At 41.8% G+C, this 18,019-nt stretch overlaps 1 protein-coding gene across 1 annotated transcript; it reads left to right on the forward strand.

Annotated features, from left to right (window-relative positions):
- Positions 1-7,224: 7,224 nt before the first annotated feature.
- On the forward strand, positions 7,225-17,449 carry DYNLRB1 (dynein light chain roadblock-type 1). Its single transcript, XM_007474224.2, has 4 exons — positions 7,225-7,377; positions 11,158-11,233; positions 14,758-14,925; positions 17,023-17,449. Exons 1-4 carry the CDS (start codon positions 7,375-7,377, stop codon positions 17,064-17,066), a joined length of 291 nt encoding a protein of 96 aa, XP_007474286.1. The 5' UTR covers positions 7,225-7,374; the 3' UTR covers positions 17,067-17,449.
- The last annotated feature ends 570 nt before the right edge of the window (positions 17,450-18,019 follow it).

Genomic DNA, 18,019 nt, shown 5'->3' on the forward strand with positions numbered 1-18,019 from the left:
ATAGATAAGATGGCCCTAAGAATTACCACCTTTCAGATCAGACTGGAGCCAATCCATTCAGGAAGTGAGTTTTTCTTCAGTTAGGAGACAAGATATTAAAGTCTCTGAATTGTAATAGTATCTCTAGGCATATGAGAATTAGGACAAATCAGTTGAAAGGAGTGGCGGTTATCTGTAGCTCTTTTATCCAGGCCTAATAAATGGGATAGAAGTTCACCTCTACCAAACCCACCCTATCCATAGTTATTTTACATACCATCTCCTGCAACAGACCCTTTAGTCTTTAGTCTGGCTCAGAGAGGAAAGAGACCTTCAAATACATTCAGCTAACATTTAATAAGCCCCTACTATAATATACAGAACAATTTACTAGGCATTAAGAGAGCTACCAAAAAGGATTATCCTTCAAAATATAGTAGGGAAGATAACACACACAGATGATTATAAAATGAATCTAGATCATAATGGTAGATGGCATTTATATATCATTTTAAGGTTTGCAAAATGTATTATATTTTCTCTTCCCGTCAACCAACACTGCTGTTACCCCTTTTACAGTTAAGAAAACTGAGACAGCTAGCAGTTAAGTAGATTGTTCAGCATCACACAGCTGCTGTCTGAGGCAGGATTTGAACTCAGTTTCAGACTCCTAAAACCTCACTGCCTCTGATGCATGTAATCCCAAAGAGCTTCGTGAGGTTCCTGAAGAAAGAATCATGGATGTATCAGGAAATATGTTCTGCGAGAGAGAGCATTTTACAGGGGGACTGATGGAAGGGAGGAAGCCAGATGCAAAAGATAAATGTGCTGGTTTGGAGACAAAAGACCTGGCTCTGAAACCCAGTTCTGCGGTGCTATGGAAATCATCTTACCTCTCCGGGTCTTAGTGTTCTCATCTATACAGTAAAGGGGCCAGACTGGATGTCTCCGGAGCTTAAGATCCTGTGTTGTCTTCATATGGTAGAGACAAGCAAACAGCGTTTGGCACAAAGGTGGAGCCTGATTGTGAAATTTTTAACTGCCTACAAGGGAATGGTCTTAATGTGGTAGGGAGCAAGGGCCCATTGAAGGCTGAAACACGAACAGGGGTGACACTCTCCTTTCCTTACCCTCCTATGATCAGATGTGTATGTGAGGAAGGGGCTGAAGTATTGGATGGAAATACTAAGAGAAAGAACAATTAAGTTATTGCAGTAGTCCAGGGGGGGGTGATAAAGGGCCTGACCTAGAGCAGTGGCCATAAGAATTGAAAGGTGGGAAACATTCCCTCCCTCCTGGGGGGAAGCCTATGCAGCACAGAGGCTTAGGAGATAGAAGGGACCTTCGGGAGTCTTATCATCTGTCCCCTTCTTTGCCCCCATGGTTATTCTACCTTGTATTTTTTGTGTACCCAACTCTTCTCCCTAGCTCTAGGGGAATGTAAACTCCTTGCAGCAAACCGTTGCTTTTCTTTCATCTTATTATACACAGTATCCAACAGTGATTTATATATTCCAAAAATTCAGATCAGAAGTATAGAGTGATAGGAAACCTCAGGTCATCCAGGCCAAAGTCTTCTTTTAAAAAACAAAACAAAAACATTTACCTATTTCAGTTACATGTAGAAACAATTTTTGACAGTTTTCTGACATTTTAGGGTTCCAGTTTTCTCCCTCATTTCCTTATGGAAAATCCATCCTCCCTTAGGCAAAAGTTTACTCCCTTAGTATAAAAAGTCTGATATAAGTTTTACCAGTGCTTTCAATGCAATACATATTTCCATATTGCTCACATCCAAACAGAAGACACATATCACATACAATAAAAAATATGAGGGAAATAAAGTGATCTGAAAGATCTTTGATCTGAAAGCAGACTTCTTTGGCTGTCAAACGCCTCATTTTAAAGGTGAGGAAACTAAAACCCATTGAGGTGAAGGGACTTGCCCAAGAACACACAAGGGGCAAGAAGCAGCACCAAGGTGAATCAGCTCAAAATTCATGTTTAACAAACTGAATCCGCAATAGAACTGGGATCTCTTCTAAAATATCCCTAACAAAAGATCATCCAACCATTGCTTGAAAACCTCCAGGGATGGGGAACTCCTGAACTATGCCAAGGACATACATCACCTCAAGTCATTCCTGGGCTGATAATCTGCCTCTTCAACTTATACATCTTTCATTCTAGATGTTGCCCTGCCTCCAAGCAATATAAATAATTGTCTACAACTTAGATGGTTTGAAATAGCAATCATGTTCAGTCCACAATCTTCTCATCCCCAGTTCATACAACTAAGGCTATTTGGACCTGTTTCAATATCTTGGTTGTCCTCTACCTTGTCATTGCCTTCCCTAAAATAAGCCCCCAAAGTTCAACATGATGCTATACTATGTTTGAGCTAATCAGGGTGGAGGACATGACGTTTATTCTTTTATTCTGGGACACAATGCTTTTATTAAAATATCCTAAGGTTATACTAACTCTTTTTAGCTGCCGTATTCCTTTCCCCATGAACTGTTGTCCAGCTACATCAATTTTTTTTTCCAATTTGTTTTTTTAACCCAAGTCTAAAGGGCTTTGATGTTATATTGAACTTAAATTGGTGAGGAATCCTAATTCTATCTTCATATTTAATGCCTAACTTTCCCAGCTTTGTGTTATTCCAAATTTGATAAATTTTGCCCATTGCATCCTAGAACTGGAAGGTATCTTAAAGGATAAGAGGAAAATATGGTTGCGAGGTTAGGTGACTTGTCCAGGATCAAACTCAGGTCCTCAACTCCAAATACAGTGCTCTTTCTGTTACACTACGCTGCCTCGATAGAAAGAGCAAGACTAGCTGCTCCCACTCCATTTGACTTGTGATCTTTAATGTTCCCTAAAACCACTCATTTCTACCAGGAATCTGTAGGACAACTATTGAGTGTTGCTTAATGATATTAAGCCATTATGCTGGATGCAGTGCTACATAGAATCTTAGAGTTGAAAGAAACTTTGGAATTCATCCAGTCTAGTCCATACTTTCTTGGGAATCACATCCTTTTAAAGAATCCTACCCAGTGTGGAACTGCAGATTTTGGAGACAGAGAAGGACTGTGGCTGGTTCTTCACTATACCAAGTCCCTCCTTCATGGCCAAGCTGGGCACTTCCCAAAGACAAAACTCTCTAGTCCCAGCCTCATAAACTCCACAGACTGCTGCCATGACATACATATTCAGTGAGAGCTTTAAGTACATTTAAGTAGTTTACAAAGTCATTTCCTCATATTCCATGAGCCCAAGTGATTTCACACGGAAATATAAATGCCTCTGTTCATGTCCTTCTTCTGCTCAAAATAATCTGGACTGACTCAATACTGCCTTACAAAATAAGATATAAAATCTTGAACTTGGCAGCAGATTAGATTTAATTTCAGTTAACATTTTTTTCATCACTTAAGTCTATAAACAGTTAATAAAGCAATAAACTAAACACTGATTTACAGCATTTGCCCATTTCTGAGAGTTAAGTGCTAACACTGAAAATTGAACTAGGGGGCAGCTGGGTAGTTCAGTAGGTTGAGAAGCCAGAGCTAGAGATGGGAGGTCCCAGGTTCAACTCTGGCCTCAGATACTTCCCAGCTGTGTGACTGTGGGCAATTCACTTAACCCTCATTGCCTAGCCCTTACCACTCTTCTGCCTTATTGATTCTAAGACTGAAGGTAAGGGTTTAAAAAAAGAAAGAAAGAAAATTGAACTATCAATGAATTGGGTAAAAGTTCCTCTACTCTATAATGAGACTTTACCCAAACTCTCCAGTCTTGTTCTTCCTTTCAAACCGAACTGAGCTCCTACCTTCTGTGTTATATTGCTCTCTCCCATCATCACATTTGCTTTCACCTGGAATAGAACTGCTCTCCTCTACTGAAATTCCTCCCTTTAACTTAGGTGAAACATCACTTCATAAACCTTCCCTTAGTTCTCCCAACATCCCCAAGTTAAATTGGTCTTTGCCTTACCTCACCTCATACCCTCATGTCACTTAATTAGATTCCTTTCTTCCTTTTCCCCCATCCCCATTAGTTATAAGATCTCTGAGAGGGATAAATGCCATAGATAACTTTGAGCATTAACTTACACGTAGCTATTTAATGGTTACTGAACTCAAGGAGAGGATGAAACATATACTAGTTGTGGCTTGTCTATGGAGAGGCATATTGTCAGACTAGAGACTCAAAAGTTATATCTTTTTACTATGAGCTCAAGAAACTTCAGTGGCTCCCATTTGCCTTAAAAGATAAGATACAATTTTTAATTTAAGAAAAAGATACACATTTCTCTAGTTTTGAAAGACCTTCACAATATGGCCGTGGTCCAAAGAGCCCAGCTTTGGGAACAAAAATCCACTATTTGACAAAAACTGCTGGGAATATTGGAAAACAGTATGGGAGAGATGAGGTTTGGATTAACGTCTCACACCCTACACCAAGATAAACTCAGAATGGGTGAATGACTTGAATATAAAAAAGGAAACTGTAAGTAAATTAGGTGAACACAGAATAGTATACCTGTCAGATCTTTGGGAAAGGGAAGATTTTAAGACCAAGCAAGAGATAGAAAATGTTACAAAATGTAAAATGAATAATTTTGATTACATGAAATTAAAAAGGTTTTGTACAAGCACAAGCAATGCAAGCAAAATTAGAAGGGAAGCAACAAATTGGGAAAAAATCTTTATAACAAAAACCTCTGGCAAAGATATAATTAATCAAATTTATAAGGAGCTAAATCAATTATAAAAAAATCAAGCCATTCCCCAATTGATAAATGGGCAAGGGACATGAATAGGCAATTTTCAAAACTACTAATAAGGACATGAAAAAGTGTTCTAAATTTCTTATAGAGAAATGCAAATCAAAACAACTCTGAGGTACCACCTCACTCTTAGCAGGTTGGCTAACATAACAGCAAAGAAAAGTAATGAACGTTGGAGGGGATGTGGCAAAGTTGGGCCATTAATGCACTGCTGGTGGAGTTGTGAAGTGATCCAACCATTCTGGAGTGCAATTTGGAACTATGCTCAAAGGGCTTTAAAAGACTGTCTGCCCTTTGATCCAGCCATAGCACTGCTGGGTTTGCACCCCAAAGAGATAAGGGAAAAGACTTGTACCAAAATATTTATAGCTATGCTCTTTGTGGTGGCAAAAAAATGGAAATGAGGGGATGCCCTTCAATTGGGGAATGGATGAACAAATTGTGGTACATGTTGGTGATGGAATACTATTGTGCTCAAAGGAATAATGAACTGAAGGAATTCCATGTGAACTGGAATAACCTCCAGGAATTGATGCACAGTGAGAGAAGCAGAACCAGTTGAATGTAGATATAGATGGGGGTGTAGACTCTAAACGATCACCCTAGTGCAATTATCAATAATATGGAAATAGGTCTTGACCAATGACATGTAAAACCCAGTGGAACTGCTAGGTGGCTACAGGAAGGGGGTGGGAGGAGGGGAGGGAAAGAACATGAATCATGTAACCATGGAAAAACATTCTAAATTAAATAAAAATTTCCAAATTAAAAAACAAACAATATGGCCCTGGTCTCTCCCCCCCCCCCAACCCCTTTTTAAACCCTTACCTTCTATCTCAATCAATACTAAGTATGTGTTTCAAAGTAAAAGAAAAGTAAGGGCTAGGAAATTGGAACTAAATGACTTACCCAAGGTCATACAACTACAATATGTGAGGCCAAATTTGAATCCAGGACTTATCATCTCCAGGCCTGCCTCTCTATCCACTCAGCCACCTACCTGACTGCCACTTCACACACCCCAGCCTCTTTTTCTAAAATTATTAAACATTACACCCTGCCCTCAGGTTCTTTGTTTCAACTGGCCTCCAATATGTTCTACCTCCTGCTTCTGTGTGATGCTTTCTTTTCACCTTTACTTTCTAGATTATAAGCTTCCTGCAAGGCTCAGCTCAAATGCCACCTACTTCAAGGGGCCTTTCCTGATTTCCACCAGTTAATACCCCTCCCTGAATCACTATGTATTTTTTATTTCACTTACTTGTCTTGAACATGTATCTTCTCAATGGAATGGATACTACTTGAAGGCATGGACTTTGTCGCTTTTGTACTTGTATTACCTAGGCCTGGCACATAATAGACACTTAAATCCTTGTTGACTAATGAAACAAAAAGCCCCAAGACCTGTGCCCTATTCCCTACAATATATTACCTCAAATTGGGTTTTTAATGGCTTTGCCTATATGATTAGAAGGCACCTTTGACAGTTCACCCAACATGGGCAATTTCACACAAAATCACATGAAAAATCAAATATTCTTCATATGCATTGAGTATTCATTCAACAAGCCTCCATTACTTCTTTGTAAAATGGGATGTAATCAATCACCACCTCACAGTTAGGAAAATCAATTAAGATGTTAACAAAGTATACAAATCACCTTCACTTCCTAGCTTTTGGCCCTGGGAAAGTCACTTAACCACAACTGCCTAGCCCTTCTGGATGGTTTCTAACAGAGAAAGGTTTTGTTTGTTGTTGTTTTTTTTAAAGGGGTTTTTCAAGAAAAAGCTTTGGGTTGGGATATGGCAGAAGCAACTGATCAAAGCCACAAGTTACCGTCCCAAATGACTATGTTCCCACAGAATTAAAGTTTCACGTATCTGGATCCAAGCCTAGTGCCTCTGACGTCACAAGGTGTTCTCTTGGCCTGTTGGGTGGGAGGCACCAGGACAGAACTCTAATGCCGCCAGCACGAGACAGGACAATGATCATTAGCCCTATTTTGGGCGGGGGCGGGAACAGAAGTCGGGCCAAGTTACTTGCCCGGGTGGTAAGCGTTCCATGGCTCCAAATCCAGAGTGTTCTGGATGCGATGGAAACGTAAGAGTCCCTACCCCCCCTCCTCGAAGAGCCCACAACGGTCGGGTTCTCCCTTTCTTTCCCGGCACCCGAGGGCCCTGCGGAGCCTGGAACTGATCTGAGGTCCAGTTCTTGAACAGTCAACCGCCTCACGGGTCTACCTCAAAACCCGCGAGAGCTTCTTGGAAGAAGACACCAGCGCAGAGACGAGCCCAGGCTAACCACACCCCCACCCGGAGAGGGAGGGCGTGCCTGTGGCGTCATCCCGTGGAGCTCACTTCCTGGGCTGCGCTTCCTGCCTGCGCTGCACCAATCACGGACGGGATCTGGGGAGGAGACGGCTGAGAGCCCGCCTACTGAGGAAATTCTGATACTCCACTGGCTGAAATACATACCCATCCTGAGCGTCTCTGTTTACGGAGTACGGTCGCGCAGGCGCCGAAGGGGACAGTGTCTGGACTAGATTGGGCGTCCACGCCTCTGTTGTAGCAGTGCTGTTTTCGTTTTTGGCAAGAGGATGGTAAGTGCCAGACCGTAGAGGAAGGCAGCCCCAACCCCAATCCCGCGTTTTCTCAGGGCCTGCTTCCTCACACCGAGGCCCCTCCATTCAGGAATTCCGTAGCAGGCGATTGGGCCTGGAGACTGATTCTGACAGGGATCCTGGGGGGTGGGAACTAAAAACGCCGAGACTCGAATGCCGGGGAGACCGGAAGTGATTGGCCCGCCCCAGATCTGGCTCCTAGGGGCTGAGGGATACCCAGGCGCGGATACGCGCTTTGTGGGGTCGCAGCAGGGAACCTCCCTCCTCTGGCTCCCCTTCTGGGATTCCTCTCTTTCACTACTCCCCCTCCCCCAGTAGTCTTGAAGCATCTGGAGAGCTCATTCTCCCATTCCCAAGAAGGCTTTCGGAGATCCTACTGCATCGTCCAGCGTCCGCGAGACCTGCTTCCACGGGCATTCCGTTCCCATCCCTGGCATTCCCGACTTGGGGTCTGGATCTTTGCTGAAATGAACAGATGCTTAATAATTGCTTGTCTCACAGTTATATTGAAATAACCGAGGGTCAGGGAACTCATTATTTCGAATTCTATTGCTGGAAAGTTCTGCTTGTTAAAAGTTCTTCCAGACCCTGAGCTGAATGAAATTTGCCTCCTTCATCCTAATATATCCTTTGATGCTAGAATGAATAAACTCATCATCCACATGACAAATCTTCAATTTCTTAAAGGCAGTCATCGGGTTCTCTGCCTGAGTTTTCGCTCCGTTAAACAGGTCTTTAACAGGCGATGGATTGATAGAGTCGGTTGTTGATTGCCATCCATTGGCATGGTCCTCTCTTCAAATTCTTCTGGACATTCGACAAGTTTTCATTGTCCTTCCTAAAATTTGATCTCAAACAACTCTATAGGTGGTCTGACTAAAGTTATCATCTTTCTAATGGTCATTTTATCCTCTTCACAGGCTGGCTGCTTTAGATTACGTTAGTGTTTTTAGTTGCCCTGTGAAACCATTGGCCCATGTGAAATTTATAGTCACTACTTTTTTCTCATCTAGCCATGTATTCCCCATTCTGCAATTGTACAGTTGATATTTTAACCCAAGGATGGGATGGCACATACAGGCCTGTGGTTGGCCACTAGGATGACATTGAAAGCTTTGGGGGTGGAAATGCACATTAATTGTGCTTGTTTGAGTTCACTTTCTTGTCTTCACCCATTGCTAGATTAATTTTTTTATTTCTAGATTTACAAATATTCCTAAATCTACTTCAGCCCAAATGTTCACCCATTTTCGAAAAATTGGAAGTGCTAGTCCTTTTTGCATTTGAGAAATTTGGCTTGCCTGACTTCCTTATCCTCTATATTTGGGGAGCTTTCTCAATATGAATTTATTGGGTCAACCCACTGGGAAGTAACTAGATTATAGATTACTTCTCCAACACTACCCCATTGGAAGAAAATGCTTCTCCATGAAAAACTAGGCCCACCTCACTGAAAGAAAGGAAGACTTGTGGTCAAAAGGTTTGTTTTTGAAAAAAGCCCTTTGAAGTAAAATAAAGGTGACTTTACCAACTTAGAGGGTTTTAGGTTTGACCTTTGTTCTAGATCCTGTTTATAAATTCCAAAGTGTTTACTGCTTACCACAGAAAATATATTCAGAGTACTTGTCACATTTCTTGCATAAAGCTTTCTGTGATGTGTCAGATCTTCAGGTAGCAGCTAATTAAGTGCATTAAGTCTCTGAGTCTGTCCTCACTTCCCTTGATGGAGATTTGCTTCCTTAAAGATGTTTTGAATTTTTTGTTTTGATGCCAGACTCTGAGGTTTCCACTTATTAAATGGTCTTGTTTTTTTCCAGCTTTTGTAAATTAGAGCTGTGAATGGAAGCTACCTTCTACCCAGCTCCCATTGCAACAGATAAAAACATGTTACTGTTATTATATTTACATGAGTCTTTACAAAAAGCTTCAGAGCCATGAAGCTATTTTATATACACGTATCTTATTTTAATCTTCACAATCCCCCTCTTTGAAATTAAATAGAGTTGGTATTTTTTCATCCATTTTACAGGCAAGAAAAGTGAGACTTAGAATGGTTTAAATGACCTTCCCAATGGCTCCCCAGCTAGTAGTGGAGGAGGAAGATCTCAAACCAAGCTTTTCTGACTCAAAATTCAGTCCCCTTTGTTGAGACACAGCCTCCCTATATGTATATTAAGTTTTTCACATAGTATAGAATGTGGACTCTAGGGGCAAACACAAAAAAGATGAAAGCATAGCAGAGTTATCCCTCCCAAACTTGGAAATAGCCTATTCTCCAAAAATCTATACAGTTTGGAACTTATTGTTCTATAGAAACAATGTTGTACATGTTGATTCAATTTCTGTTATTAAACCATAATATAGCTAAACCATAACACCAATACTGTTGGAGGATCTGACCATTTTTATAACAGTTTTCCCCATAGAATGTAAACTTCTTAAGAATAGGGACTATTCTTCATTTTCTTTTTGTGTACTAAAGCTTAGTGTAGTTACTAGCACATAGTAGGGAAGGAAAGAGAATAATTTTTTAAAGCACCTACTATGTGCCATACTCTACTGAGATCTTTATACAGGTATCCTTTCTACATCTTCCAACTTTCCCCATTGTGTTTCAATATAGCATGGTTTGGAATAAGAAATTACATGGGAATTTTGGGGGAGTTTTGTGAAAGCCATGGACGACACAGAAAAAGTTTAGAAACCCTGATCAAATATTTAACCCAAATTTCACAGTAAAGTTCTGTAAACACCTCATAATAGGAAAAGAAAAAATTCAGATTTTGGGGGGACAAAGGAAGAATCAAAAAATTTTACTGGGATTTTCCAGATCTCGGAGACACTATACTCCTAAGCCAACCCCCTTCTCCCCCAATGTTGAAGGGATGCCTGCAGTTATCTCATTTGTTCTTCACAACAGCCCTGGGAAGTATGTCTGAGGTCAGATTCGAACCTAAGACCTATGTTTAGGTCTGGCTCTCAACTCACTGAGCCACCTAACCATTCCCTACTTAAATGCTTTTTAAATTGAATTGGGGCAAATAGAATATGGAAAAGCATGCTCTAAGGAAAAGCAAAAGCTTCTTCCTCCAACACAGCTCCTGCATTGGGTTTGGTTGCTCCCTCTTCTGCTGTTTAAGTAGTAAAGCTGGAGTCTTGGGAATCCCTGGGTGGCAGAAAATATCACATATATTCCTACTGGCACTAGGAAGGGTATGGAGAACTTGATGTTTTTAGCAGATCTTTGATGAGAAGACAACTCTGAAACTGAAACAGGAACTTTAGGAAATTATGTCTATTTAAGGAAAATTTGTAAGTCAAGTATCTGGATCAGACCCTACCCCTTGGGCATAAAGCTATTTATATGGAAAGAAGAATGAAGATTGGAAGAAACAGTCATTCTGTGCATCTTTGTCAGGCATGTGCAGAAATGTCTTCACTAGTGAGAAGCCAATCTGCTTCACAGTGATGATGTATTAAGGACTCTGTAATGATAATTGTGGCCTAATTTGTATTAAGTGTGAACAAATCCTAGTGTAACAAAGTTCTTTGCTTATGATGGGAGGATCCAAAGAACTTGTACAATGATGCCAGAGCCAACAATTCCTGGGGAGGTTGGAGGACAAGTTGGGAGAACTTGGTGTAATCTCGGGGAAATGGCTATCTCTGAATTACAGGGCATCCCCAGATCCAGAGATGAGTGAAAGTGAATTTAGGAGCTCTTTTTAATCTTGTTTTTTCCTCTCTTTCATTTGCCAGGCTGAGGTAGAAGAAACCTTAAAACGAATTCAGAGCCAGAAGGGAGTGCAAGGGATCATTGTTGTCAATGCAGAAGGTACATTTAGTCCCTCTCTCTTACCACCTAAGAGAACTGCCCTTAGCAGTGTTGATATCCTTCATTTCCACACTCATGATCTTGTGTTATCCTTATGACAACCCTGCCCTCAAGGCTTCTTAACTCTTTTATAGAACAGGAAACTAAGGTTCAGAGGCAGCTGAGTGTGGTGAAAAGGGCCCTGAACCTCAGCTCCAGGCCTGGGTTTGCCATTCTCTAATTGTGTGATCAAGAGCAAGTGACTATCTACTCTCTGGAAAAGTTTTCTAATCTATTAAGTGATGGAATCAGACTGGACAATTTTTAACATCCCTTCCAGCTCTTGACGTTCTGGTGGTCTTTATTTACTTGAGGTGCCAGGACTGCCCCAAGCCAGTCATAAACCCCCAGAGTTCAAGGTTCTTGAAGCTATTTCCAAGAAAGAAGGGGAAGGCAGAATATCAGAGGAAATTGTCACTAGGTGTCTTGGCATTCAAGCATCTCCGGTTTTCTTCTTTAGAAACCTTAGCTAGAGCCCAGGTACCTAGCTAGCATGTAACAGATGTTTCAGTATTTCAACAATTGTGATGAATCCTGTGAGAATGGGCAAGGTTAATTTAATGTCACCAAGTATCTTGCTTCAAACCCAAAAATGGAGCCAACTTAATGACATCGTGTTAACATTTTTAGGGACAAGGGTGGATGGGGATTTTTTCTAAGCCATATATAATAAGTAACATCTGTGAACATTGAGCTTCTCCTATATATTGACTCCTGCAGAAACACTGAATATCATGGTGTCAACTCTTTGTTGAAAAGAATGTGTCCTATTTCATCGTGGTGTGACTAGGGGAGCACCGAGGGTGTGTGTATGAGTCAGAGTATGCTGTGTAAGACGCCCATCCAAACAACTCAGTCCATGTAAACCTTGAGCTGTGGTCCTGAGCTGTGTAATGTCTGTACTTCCCAGTGTCAAGCCCAGTGCCTTGCAGGGCAGGGAATAGACACTTAGGGAATGTTGGATTAGTAAGGATTCTTGATTAAAGAATTTTTCATCCAAATCCCTTATTATGGAGAAGATGAGATCCAGGCCCAGAGAAGAAGGAATGACTTAGGTGTGATCATAGAGTGAGACTCCCTATCTCCCGACTCAGTGCAGGGCTCTTTCTGGCATGACTACAGCTTATGATTGTGAAGAGATGGTGTTGAAGTAGATGAAACCTTCCTATGGTTTTAATTCTCAAAGAATGAGAGGGGTGGGAGGATTACAGGGAAGAGTCTTATGAAAAAATCTTTTAGAAGCTGCGTGAAAATCAAGGCCTCTCCAAGCGCATCTTGGAGGTAAGAACATACTAGGCGGCTTGCTTCTGAATCTATTCTCTCTTCTGTGAAAAACTTTGAACTGCCCAAGACCACCCTCTTAGTTAAGAAACTACTTGTCTTTGTTTGAACCGATTTGATAGAGCCATAACGCAGTCGCAGAACTGCTTTTAAGGGGCAGCTAGGTGGTTCAACAGATAAAGAGCCAGGCTTGTTGGCCAAATCTGGTCTCAGACAGCTGAGTGTAGCTGTGTGACACTGCCCAAGTCACTTAGCCCCCATTGCTACTCTTTTGCCTTGGAACTGATACTTAGTATCCATTCTAGGACAAAAGGCTAGGGTTTTTGTTTTTTTTTTTAAAGAAGGTACTGCTTAAAGCATGGGTACTTTGAGTGACTGATAGATCCTGGGGACAATATTGATAAATATGTCAGATCCTTTCCTTAAGCCCTTTGAAAAGACAGAAGAAATGACTTAATCCTATCTCTGCCGCATGATGAAAATTAAAAAAATAATAAATTTGTATAGCTCCTGACAACTTTCAGAATCCTTTCAATTATTATTTAATTTGATCATCACAAAAACCCTACTAGGGTGTTAGAGTAGAAAATATCCCCATTTTATAGATGAGGAAAGTGAAGCCTGAAGAGAGTATATCTTTCCCAAGGTCACTTAGATAAGGAGTTGTTAGGGCTGGGATTCAATCACACGTTTTCTAATGCTCTTTCCATGTCACTACCAAGCAGGCAACAGGAGGGAGAAAACAAAATTAAGAAATAAAATTTATTAAGTACTTACTATGTGCCCAGCACTGTACTAAACACTACAGATACAAATGCAAGCCACCCAGAACATCCCAGCCCTTGAGGTTGCATTCTAATGGGCTAGAGTGGAGGAGGGTTAAGGATGGGAAGTTGGGTGGAAGCCTAGACCTCCCCCCACTCCCCAAAAAACAATAAGGCCGAATTTCACCTCTCAGAGCCAAGAGCCTGTGGTGGAGAGGAGGTGGAGGAGGTGAATGTCTGAGTAGAAAAGGCTCAGCATAGGGGATGCTAGAAAGCCCATTGGAGGCTGGGGCCCAGCAACAGAAAGCAGATGTTCTTCTCTCAGATCTGAGGGACCCTGGGAGGAAAGAGGAGTCTATTACTAAGTGGGTCAGCTCTGTTCAGTTATTTTGCCCTTGATAAACTGGTGTTCTCTTACTAATTAAGGGATCATTAGCCATGGCTCTTTGCAAAATAAATGGGTGTCATACTCAACTTTAAGCTGAGCTAACCACTTTTAGAAGCTGCATGACCCTGTGCTAGTTGCTACTCCCTTCATGGAATCTAAAGGTGGGGGAGGGAGTAAGTGGTGGCAGTTACAGTAATCATGAGTAGTAAACTGGCTTTACTCGGGTATCATCAACAAAAATAATTGTTCTTTTCCTCAAACAAGGATAAATATGATGACACATGAAAGCATGGGCAACCTATTGGTTCTGTGTCCTCTTCTGAACTCTTCGTGTCTTTTCCACATTTTGTTGCTACTGTTTTCTGGGGTCTTTGTAGGCAGAGTCTGTGTTGTCATTCTGCTTTTTGTTACTTCATGGGATCCTTCTCATATCCCTTCTTCCTCTCTGCCCTTTCTAATGGTGCCACCTTGTACTCTACTATTCATATACTACAATTTGTTGAGCCAGATTGCAATCCTTTAACACAGGGTTGTTTTCCAAGTTTTTGAGGTGACTTACTCCAGGGAGCTGTTTGTCTCTGAAACTGGGACCACAGGCCCCTTCCACAAAGAAAGACGCTCATTTAAAAGGTAATCCTTGGGGGCAGCTGGGTAGCTCAGTGGATTGAGAACCAGCCCTAGAGACGGGAGGTCCTAGGTTCAAATCTGGCCTCAGCCACTTCCTAGCTGTGTGACCCTGGGCAAGTCACTTGACCCCCATTGCCTAGCCCTTACCACTCTTCTGCCTTGGAGCCAATACACAGTATTGACTCCAAGACGGAAGGTAAGGGTTTTAAAAAAAAAAAAAAGGTAATCCTTACTGGACTTTATAAGTGAATTGACTTTTAAATGGGTGACCCTGATTATGTCATAAAACTTTCAAGATTATACAAACTAGTCTTTTGTTTTATAGCACAATACAAGCAAATGGTCATTTCTGTAAATCATGGGAATGGGCAATTGGGAGAAGAGCATCATTGGTTTCCCTCTCTCTTCATCTGCCCTTGACCCAGGCATTCCAATTAAAAGTACCATGGACAACTCCACCACCATGCAGTACGCCAACCTGATGCACAGCTTCATTCTCAAGGCTCGGGGCACTGTGCGAGACATTGACCCCCAGAACGATCTCACATTCCTCCGCATTCGGTCCAAGAAAAATGAGATCATGGTTGCTCCAGGTAAGAATCCCATTGCCTGAATCTTGGAGCAGATTTCAAGATTTCATTGGACATATCAGAAGGAAATTGCTTTTTGTGACACCATGGGGGGTGGGGGTAGCAAAGGATGCGAGAAGAAGAGGATCCTTAGAGAGATGATGGTGTCACACCCTCTCCTTGTACAAATGGAGAAAGTGAAGCTTGAAGAACATTCAGTGTCTTACCCAAGGTCACAGTGGGAGTTTGTGGCTGTCAAGACTAGAATTCAACTCTCTTGACTCCCATTGCTCTTCCTCACACCACACAGCCACTATTTAACCCTTTAAAGTACTTCTCTTCTCTGAGCTGATATTCATTTTTCCTATTCCCAGAGAAATGGCTAGTTGCATTTCCTGGCTTGCCTCATGTTTTCTACTTCTAGAGGTGAAAAGGATTCTAAAATTCATCTAGGCCAGCCTTCTTGATGTAAGACTCACTTTAGGTTAATAGGAGACACTAAACCTCACAGGCTAGACTGAATCTCTTTCCTGTCACAGGAAAGAAACTCCCACACTCCGTCTACACTAGTGGTGTCCGTTTCAAAGAGACATTAACATCATTTATGCTGGAGTGTATCTTTATTTATTTTGTTAAAGGTTTCCCAATGACATTTTAGTTGACTTCAAATTGTGACTTCAATACCTCCGGGCTACAGTGGGATGATGACAGTGAGTAACTCACAAGCCAGATCAGTGTAGCATACTTTGTCAAACAAGCATTTTGCATAAACGCTAATAAATATGATGTCCCTGCTAAGTACGGAAATAGGAACTAGATTTCAGTTAGCCAACAAGCATTTATTAAATGTTGGTTATACTGCCCTGGGCTAGGGACACCAAGACAGAAATGACCCAGACCTTCTGTGGAGAGAACACAGACACATGGAAGTCTCTGTTAGATATATACCAAACAAACAAAGGACAAATTCCTGGGCCAGGAGACTGGCTAATCTTGGTCAGGCTCTCCTTGGCCCTGCACTGTGATTGGGATGATGGGGCGAAGATTTTTAAGCTTCAGGTGCTGTTACATATACTGTCTTCATTTCAGTGAAGTTTTAGTCAAGATTACTATATAAGTCCCTGGGTTCAGCGCTGGAGATTCAGAATGAAATGAATAAGACTTGGCCCTTCACCCTCGAGGTATTTAGCAATCCCTACAGCTTGTGGGCAGCCAGCCGCCTGGCCCCCTCTGGGGGACAAAGGCTGTCTGTCTCCATGTTCTTCTAACTACCACACACACACCCTGACCCCAAGTCTGGGCAGATGGCTGCCTTAGGTGCATGTTGTAGGTACTAGTGCCTAAAACAGAGTCGCTTCAAGCCAGGATTTCAAATCTCCCCACTACTCTTTAACTTTTTAAATCAGCAATATAGGCAAAATAGGCAAAAACAGCCCCTTTACCAAATCAGCAGACTAATATACTGAATGACAGAAACAGGATTTTTAAAAGTAGCTATTGACTAGAATGTTGAGCTGAATTGAATAATAAGAATTTTAATAGGGATGACTGTGAAGTCTGATGTGTGGATTTAAAAAGTTAACCTCACAGGTACAAGATGGAAAGAAGGAAGCTCGGTTATATGGCATTTCAACTGAAAAAGATTTAGGGGTTTTAGTGAACCGCAAGTTCAATACATGGGTCCATAGGATAACAGTATTCAAGAAGGTTAAAGTAGTCTTCCTCTGAATGAAGAGAAGGGTGTCACATTCAGGAATAAAGTGAATGACAAGAGTCCTGCCATCAGCCTGCCTGCCCCAAGGTAAAGAGAAACTAGGGAAACAAATTGCCTTGCATAGTATTGGATTCCCCCTTCCTGGAGCTTTTGAGCCAAGGCTCAATTGGCTTGTTGGATCTCTTGTAGGAGGAATCCTTTTTCAGATGTGGGTTGGCCTAGACAACTCCAGAGAACCCTTCCTATTTGGACTTGATAATTCTAGTACTTGAGTGAGATTGAGGTTGAGAGAAAGCAGGGCCACACAGGGAATTTGTGGTGGAGTCTGGACCTGAACCAAGATCCAGAGGTTCACTTTTGGGGTATCAGTCTGTGATTGTGACAAGTGTCTTTTCTTCTTTTCACAGATAAAGATTACTTCCTGATTGTCATCCAGAATCCAACAGAATAATTTGCCGTATTTTTGGTGCCATTTTTTTTCCTTTAAATTAATAGTCTCCCTGAAAGAAAGCATTAGTGTTCATTCTCTCTCACCATTGAATGGCATGTAGAAAACCAAACAATGATGTGGGGCTGGATTTGCTGAGATCATGTGACCTGAGGCATATCCCAGATTGATTTTCTTAACCTTTTATCCACCTTGAATCTTCAGAGGCTGGAACTGGGATCTTCAGCCATGGGCACCCAAGTCCTGAGCTTCTCTTTGGCAAGGCCCCTCCCTTTCTCCTGACAGTGACCCAATGTGTACATGAAACCCCCATTTCAGGCTCTGAGCTTTAGGTTTTAATTTCATTGCTGTTTTGAAAGGCTAACTAAAAATAACTATACCGATTATTCTTTTGTCGCGTCTTTCAATGGTCTGTTAGGAAGGAGCTTCTCTTTTTATTTTTTAAACCCTTACCATATGCCCTAGCAACAACTCTTTAACACAGAAGGGCAAGGGCTAGGCAATGGAAGTTAAGTTACTTGCCCAGGATTACTCAGCTAGGAAATGTCTGAGGCCATATTTGAACCCAAGTCCTCTCTAATCCAGGCCTGCCTCCTATCCATTGTGCTACCTTAGCTGCCCCCAGGAAAACCTCTTCATGAGTTATAGAAGCCTCCAGGGCTTGGACCCTAGATCTGTGAGGACAAGGCAGGCAGCAGGGGATATAGTGCCAAGAACATTGGTATCAGAGGACCTGAATTCAAATGACAGATACTTGAAGCTTTGTGGTCTTGGGCAAGTCACTTCCCATCTCTTGACTTCAGTTTCTTCTGTCAAAAGCAAGAGTTGGCCTGGGTAACTGTCATGTAAGTTTATGATCCTATGAATCTGGTGAGAGAGCTAGAGATCATATTTGGAGAAGTCAGAGTTTGTGAATTAAAGGGCAGCCTGGGGTTGGGGGGGACTAAGTGTGGGGC

The sequence above is a fragment of the Monodelphis domestica genome, chromosome 1, assembly GCF_027887165.1.
Source record: "Monodelphis domestica isolate mMonDom1 chromosome 1, mMonDom1.pri, whole genome shotgun sequence".
In the NCBI taxonomy this organism is placed as follows: domain Eukaryota; kingdom Metazoa; phylum Chordata; class Mammalia; order Didelphimorphia; family Didelphidae; genus Monodelphis; species Monodelphis domestica.